This window comes from Carcharhinus amblyrhynchos, chromosome 26 (genome assembly GCF_965287045.1).
Source record: "Carcharhinus amblyrhynchos chromosome 26, sCarAmb.v2.hapA, whole genome shotgun sequence".
Classification (NCBI taxonomy): domain Eukaryota; kingdom Metazoa; phylum Chordata; class Chondrichthyes; order Carcharhiniformes; family Carcharhinidae; genus Carcharhinus; species Carcharhinus amblyrhynchos.
Genome location: NC_137349.1, coordinates 7,653,375 through 7,661,229, shown reverse-complemented (window position 1 = coordinate 7,661,229; position 7,855 = coordinate 7,653,375). Strand labels below are relative to the sequence as shown.

General features: G+C 40.0%; 1 protein-coding gene across 4 annotated transcripts in view; it reads right to left on the bottom strand.

Moving 5' to 3' along the window:
* The window catches only part of LOC145358855 (small glutamine-rich tetratricopeptide repeat-containing protein alpha-like), a 36,996-nt gene continuing 29,141 nt past the window's right edge, over positions 1 to 7,855 (bottom strand). For 3 of the 4 annotated variants that reach the window (XM_080213192.1, XM_080213193.1, XM_080213194.1), the window contains exons 8-12: positions 5,399 to 5,461; positions 4,609 to 4,646; positions 4,418 to 4,513; positions 2,903 to 3,025; positions 1 to 666 (exon numbers count right to left, since the gene is read on the bottom strand). In XM_080213192.1, the coding sequence (XP_080069318.1) occupies positions 2,914 to 3,025; positions 4,418 to 4,513; positions 4,609 to 4,646; positions 5,399 to 5,461 (309 nt within the window). In that variant the 3' untranslated portion in view covers positions 1 to 666; positions 2,903 to 2,913. The remainder of the gene's footprint in view (positions 667 to 2,902; positions 3,026 to 4,417; positions 4,514 to 4,608; positions 4,647 to 5,398; positions 5,462 to 7,855) is intronic. The other variant, XM_080213196.1, reaches the window with a different exon arrangement.

The following is a 7,855-nucleotide window of genomic DNA, read 5'->3' as shown; positions in this document are numbered from 1 at the left end:
AAGGTTTCACCATTTTACTCCCAATTCATGTTCACTTCTCGTTTTCAAACAATTAAGTTTAAAAAGACCACGCACAAATTCTTCTGCTATTATTTTCATAACATCTTCTGTGACATTAAACAGCCTACATGAATGAAAAACACAAGTGATGTTGATCATACTGTATGCTGAATTAGTTTGTATTTATATATATGGCTTCTGCTGTTCCATTCTCCTGCACAGACTAAACATTGGAAAAAATGTTTCAGACAAAAAAAAGAATTCTTACGGGAAATGTCAGTATTGAGAAGGCGAGATATGGAGCCATTGCTGTTAGCTTCTGTTGTTTTTAAAGAAGAATAGTAGAATCTTACATGATGACAGACGTTCTGGATAACCTATCGAGCAGCTAGGTGTTCGTCCGTGAACATTCTGATCAAACAAACTTAGAGAATCACAGAAAGCTCAATACATAAATTCCACAAAAAGGTCAATTAGTGGTGTTTGCAAGCTTGAAACCCAGTTTTTTTTTTAAATTCCGTATTTACAAGTTGTCAGTTTTCCACTTTAAGGATCCGCCTGAACATGCAAGTGACAGTACAAATCATTACTTCAAGTTCCTGATGGCAAAATGAAGAACAAACGACCTCAATTTGTAGTTGTAGGGGTTGGACTGATGCACACCTCCTGTAAATTAATATCCAAAAATTAATTCACATACCAAATCTTATTTGAAGATTTCAGGTTTCCAGTAACAAAAAGATCATCTTACTGATTAAGAAAAATCATTCTTTGCTCCCACCATCCTGATAGTGCAGTTCCACTAGCAACCTTGTTCCATGCTGTATATTGGGCTATTTCTTCATTAGCAAAAGACTGCAGACCATTTAACTGCAGAGGGCATCACAATCAAACTCAATGTGCCCTCATTCATTGGCCATATATGTTGTTAGGATGCCAGATCAGAAACCCAAGGTATGTAATGAAGTCAGACTACACCACAACAATTTTTCTATTTGGCATTGTGAGAATAGGATGTTACACACCAGGCATAATTCTCCTGACAAACTGTGGAGCATTTATCAAAACAAACTTTATTTTGCAATACTGTTTAACTATAACAAATGAATCAGCTTAACTTTCAACCGTTGAATAATGCTTAAAATGAAAGGAAACAATTCTAATTTATAACATATCACTATATCAGTTCCAATCAAACATTATTTCTTTTACACACTTGAACCATATATTAAACATTGTTAGCAAAGCACAGGCATACTTGCTTTAACTTTTATTAATAGTCTTGGAGTTTGAGAGAGAATGAGTTTTAGCAGCTTGCAAAAGACCTCTGACTTCAGCAATTCCCAGCAAGAACTCCATTTTAAATCCAGGCATATGTGCTTTGACTTGGGTTAACAGCCCTGGAGCGTTCAGAAAACTTCTGGAGCAAGCAAGAGATAGCCTCTTCTTTCTGTCAGCTCCAGGCAACAAGTACTCTTTGTTAAAAATGAAAATGAAACTGATTCTCTGTTATAAGTCAAGCTCCTCCCACTAACCTAATATCACATTAAGTAGTCTCACAATACCAGGTTAAAGTCCAACAGCTTTATTTGGTAGCACAAGTTTTCGGTTGTGTGATGAAGGAGAATTGACTCACCTGATGAAGGCGCAGCACTCCGAAAGCTCGTGCTACCAAATAAACCTATTGAACTTTGACCTGGTGTCGAGACTACTTACTATGCCTGCCCCAGTCCAACATCAACAACTCCACACCATGGCTAATATCACATGACATTGTCCATGCATCTAACATAACTTCCATTACTTTAATTTTAAAAATTCCATTAAGTCTTCCACTTAATAAACACTACATGTCTAAAATGAGTAATTAGCTATCTTTCTCAGCATCTGCTGCATTCCTACCAGGCAAACCAACAGGTTTTAACAAAGCACTACTTCTTAAAGCGTTACCATCACCCCCCAACTCCAAATCTAAAATATATTAATAGCACAATGTCCACTTTCCAGCTTTTGGGGGAGCTAATCAGAAACAGGATACTTGGGGCAAGGACAGAATGTTACCACTATTGTGACCGTGACTAGCTAAGTCAGTTCAGACATGAGTCAGTGAAATGAGAAAAAGTTGGAAATGCACTGGTGATCAGCATTTAAAGCCCCAACATTTCCAATTCTCAAATGCCAAATTACAGTAATTCCTCAGGATTTTCATGTTACTACCCCCTTAAATGCTTCCTTTTCTTTTCTCTCTTGCTTTTCCAGTGTGTTTGAAGATTACACTGGCTGTCCTTGTACTATACAGTGATTTTACTTCTAACAGTCCAAGAAGACACTAAACAGATGATGACAATGGATTCTCTTAAGGCACTTGAGAATAAGGATAAAGTCTCAGATAAGGCATGTCCTCATCTCTTCAGTTAATAAAATGCTTTGTGTAAGTTTATCTGTCAACAACTTACACTGATGTAATATTTTAAAAGGTAAAAATATCCTTACTGTTTTGAAGTGGAATAGATAGCCCTGTGCAAGGGCTAAGAAGCAACTAAATACTTGGTCATGGAGACTGGTTTTAAAACGCAGGGAGAAATATCGGGACCGTATGTTTATATAGAGCTCCAGATAGTAGAATTAAGAAACTTCTCCCTTAGTTTGATCTTTGCCTGGATAAAGGCCTACAGCTGCAATGGCTTTTGTCATTTGATTCACTGCTACCCACAAAGTACTTTATATTTACACTGATTTAATTGCTAACTGCAAACTGACTAAAAATATACCTCAAGTGTTTTAATTAAGTGAAAAAAAACAATGAAAACTTTCGGTCTTCCTGACTGACACTGCTGTTTTCCCATATTCCTGAAGTTAGCTTCTGTATTTACCTACATCACCGGTATCAAACAACACTCACATTGTCTCCTGTTAGGACTGTTCCTCGTTGCTGGCACTGGGGGTTCGGCTCCGGATTTGGCTCCGTAACTGTTCAATTAGCTCTGGATTCTGCTGCTGCATCTGCTGTGCAAACTGCTGTCCTCTGGATTGAAGGAAAAAAAAATAAACAAAGATAGTCACAACAGAAATAGGACATGATTTTTATGGATTGCATGCCATGCATCCATTCAAGACAATCTTCACCCCCCTCCCCCAAACATACTTCCCATTGGACATCTGAAAATAACACTGCCAACAGCTGGGAACCATGCAATCTGATAAAGGTCAATACCCCATCAATCTGTGATTTGCTCACCAAGTGCTACAATTTTGTGCACAAGTCCAGAGGCAGTCAACATGACAGATTTTGAACTTGAGCTTACAAAGCTTTCTTTGCAACAGGTAATCTTTCATGGCAGTCCAAGGTATCCGGAAATAGTAAGTGATCCAGACAAAACAATGGGAGTAGGCAGCTATCACAGGTACTCATTTTACAATTCAACACAGTTTCAAATTAACGCAGGAGAGTCTACAAGCTAAGAAACAGTTTCTATTTATATAGGGCTCTTTCGCATCCTCAGTAGGGTTCAAAGGACTTCACATTTAATGAAATACAGAAGGACTGGTAACCAGAGGCCACAGATTTAAAATGGTTAGCAAAAGAACAAGAGTTAATTGGAGACAACCTTTTTAAAGAAATATACAGCAAGTTGCTGTGATCTGGAATGTTCTGTCTGAAAGGATGTTGGAAGTAGTTTCAATAACATTCAAAAGTAAATTGAACAAATGTAAAAGATTTGCAAGGCTACTGGAAAAGAGGGGGTGGGTTATTAATGGCACAGTCACAAAGCTGTCAGAGGCAAGTTCCAATCATACTGATGATTCGCTGCTGTATCATTCTATGATTCTAAGCACAAAAGATTGAGAAGTGCTATAATTGATGTGTTTATGATTAAAGGAGTTGATAGTGTTTATAGCAAGTAGCTTCCCATTTGAATGTATACAGTGGGTTTGTGCGTGAGGAGTGGCATCATCAGTAGCGTGGGCTTTCGAGGGTTTAGTCGTACCACGTGGGATCTGCGTATCCTGTTGCCTCCGGTTCTGACTCTGTGCTGCACTGTATTTCCATGTTAATAAATAAAGAAGGTTGATATCACAAAGTATTTGACTACCTTTGTTGTGGCTTTTGGGACCAAACTACCAGAGATAAGATAAAGAGAAAACTAATTTATCTCATGGGGTAGCCCTGGAGACAGTCCAATGTGCATAAAATTGGCAATAGAAAAGAGGTGCAATCTGTGTTTCCTTTTTAAAACAGCAAGGATAAAGTGGTAGGAGGTGAAGGGTGATCAGTAAATCATTAGAATCCTTCAAGGACATAAATAAAAGCAGCAAGTGGAATTCAGTCATGTGGAGAGAAGTTGCAAGCTTATTACGAAAGATTTGTTTGACTTGTAATGAAGTCAGGAAGGGCAAGAACGAAAAGCAAACTCACGCTTGGATGAGGCCTGCAATATCATTGGCTCCTGTCCCAGGACCTGCCCCACCACCGCCGACTGGACCATAGGACCCAGACATCATTCCAGACATTCTGTCCAACAGAATTTGGACACAAATCATTAAATGAACACAAGAACGTCAGAAGTAGGAGTAACTCGGAGAGAAACTATTAAAAGGAAAACTTACAATTGCTGTACTTGTGAATTCTGCATTAGATTTGATGCCTAAAAAAAGGAAATCATTCTGAAATCACTCAAGTCAACTAAAAATGATTTCTGGTATATTTTACATAACTTATTTGCAAATTGAAGTTTTTGCGTAATACAATGATACAAATGACATTCAAAGTGAAGAGCTTGTTATTTGTAGGGCTGGTCTTCCAACCTAATTTGAATGCTGAGTCAGCCTCTTTGTTACATTGCTGAGATATCCATTGTTACTAGGCTATACTGGAACCAGTGCATGTTGCTTAAGTCAACATGCTTAGTGTTGACAATATGTTCAATTTATCACCGTGAGCTACTCCCAACAACCCACCCACTTGTGCATATCAGTACCTCAATCTATTGTAGTTTGGGACTAGTACTCGACCCCAGATGCAACCCAAAATTAGAAGGAATAAAATGAAATCAAGCGGCAACAGCATCGGAAAGTATAAGCAGACAACAGAAAAATTCCACACTCGCACCGAACTGAAATCCTAGTGACAACATTTCCCATCAGCATCACCCACCAAGGCCTGGAGGAATACCAAGAAAGAAATGATTCCTCTGCAAGGCTGGCAAGTAATCAGGCAGATTGTCCATCTCGGCCAAATAGAAAACAGCCAGAATGCTGGCCACAGAGCAGTAGCGGGATATATACGTGGCATGGAATTTCTTATTTGGAGGCAAGTGGTCTTGTAATAGACAACCGATAAATAAATTATAAACATAAAAAGGAGTAGGTAAAGAGAGAGACCAAGCAACAAAATTACCATATTCATGAAGCCTGGATTATTCAGTAAACTTGCCAGATCGAACCCACCGCTGCCTCCTGTCTGGGGGGAGAAAAAAGAATAAATACTCCATGAGGTAAAGTGAGAGGACGTGTCTGTCTGTGGAATGGAGGAGGACAACTGACATCAGGTTGAGGGCACATGCACCCTGGAGGACACTTCAACTCAACTGTATGGTGAAACCATCTCCCAGTTCAGTCGCCGATCAGCTGCCAAGCTTGAAATGCAATAGTGAACTATTCACTGCTACTCTCAAACAGAACCATCCCATTATGGAAAGGGGGGGGGGGGGGAAAAAGAGCTTCCAACTCCTTTTCAATGAGTTGCAGGGTACTTCAATTCCATCTATTGTCCGGTGATGTTTCTATATTCGCCCCCACTCTGTTGCTCCCAACTAAAAGAACAGCACATGTAAAATTTGCATTTCTGCAAAAAAAAGCGGCAGTCAATATTCCCCTTAAAGCTGCGTGGCAACATAGCAACCAAATACAAATTGGCTTCATTCAGTTCCTGTGCATCTGCTGACATACAAAAAAAAAATTAACCCCCTCCCACCACACTTAAATAAGCAGGTTGCAGATGACAAAAGAAAAGTAGAGGCGAGATTGATCGCAAAGTAGTAGCAGTGTTTATGTCATTACTGGAATGACAAAAAAGTGTTGACTCCTCTTCCAGTTACAGATTGCAGATTTCAAGATTAATTCAACTTAGTTATATAACACCTTTCAAATAGCAAATGCCCAAAGCACATTTGGAAGGGGTAAGGGAAAAGGACAACAAAACAAATAAAAAGGGATAAAATGATGAGAGGTGACTAAAGGCTTCAATAACAAGATTGGTTTTGAGCCAGAAGTGATGCGGAGAGCCTAATGCAGAACGTAGCTCTGGAATTTAACTGTGATATTAATGCCACCCAGAAATGGTTAGTTGGTTAAAATGGAATCTACCTCCGACATGACTGGGCCAAACAAAGTTGCTCAGGTCCCCAGTGGCACCCAAAAAATTTTGAAATAATTGAATAAAGTTATTATTTAATACTCTGCATGTTCCATGCAGATTTTGTGCAATTTGAAAAGTATTATATGGAATGCACAATGCAGGATATACACCATTTAGCTCAATTAGTCTATGCCAGTGTTTATACTCTATAGGAGACTCCTCCCACTTTAATTACCTCTCAGCCTGAGCACCTTTCCGATATTTCTTTGTCCCCTATGTAAACTTTGAGCATCTGTTAGAAAGTCTCTGCTTCAACCTCTTCCACGTTGTGGCAAGTTCCATTCTTGCCACCAAAGTTCATTATTTGATTTAAGAACATAAGAAATAGGAGCAGGTGTAGGCCATCTAGCCCTTTGAGCCTGCCCTGCCATTCAATAAGATCATGGCTGATCTGAAGTGGATCAGTTCCACTTACCTGCCTGGTCCCCATAACCCTTAATTCCCTTATCGATCAGAAATCTACCTACCCGTGACTTAAACGTATTCAACAAGGTAGCCTCCACCACTTCAATGGGCAGAGAATTCCAGAGATTCACTACCCTCTGAGAGAAGAAGTTCCTCCTCAACTCTATTCTAAACTGTGCCCACCACCCCCCCCCCACCCCCCCACCCACCCACCCCCCCCCCCCAAAACTTATTTTGAGACAGTGCCCTCCAGTTCTGGCTTCCTAACTGGAAAGAGTCTCTCTACCTCTACCCTATCTAGCCCCTTCATTATCTTGTATGTCTGTATAAGGTACCCCCTCAGCCTTCTAAACTCCAACGAGTACAGGCCCAATCTACTCAATTTGTTGGTAATCATCTTATAATTTATAGGCACATGAGTCCGTGTCATGGACTCATCTATAATTGGAAACACCTGCTCCAAATCCATCCCATCAAACTCCTTCATGGTTACAAATCATCATTATCGGGTCCCCCTCTTATCTAGGATAGTGAGCCCCAGCCTGTTTAAATCTTTCCTCATAGCTACATTCTCTCATAGAAACATCCCTATACATCTTTTTTAGACCTCCTCCATCCTTCAATATCGTTTCACTGTGGAGACTATACTTTATGTGTGGTCTAACCAAGACATCACTGCTGCCTCATAGCAACAAGGACCCAGATTCAATGCCAACCTCGGGTCATTGTCTGTGCAGAGTTTGCACTCCGAGTCTGTGTGGGTTTTCTCCAGGTGCTCCAGTTTCCTCCTTCACTCTAAAGATGTATGGGTTAGGTGGATTGACCATGCTAAATTGACCTAGTGTCAGGGGGATTAGCAGTGCAAATGCGTGGGGTTATAGGGATAGGGTCTGGGTGGGATTGAGGTCAGTATATACTCTATGGGTTGAATGGCCTTCTTCTGTACTGTAGGGATTCCATGATTATTTGCCTGCTTCGGTAGTCTGCTCTTCTAGAAATGAACCCAAGTAAATATTTGCAATTGTGATAGCA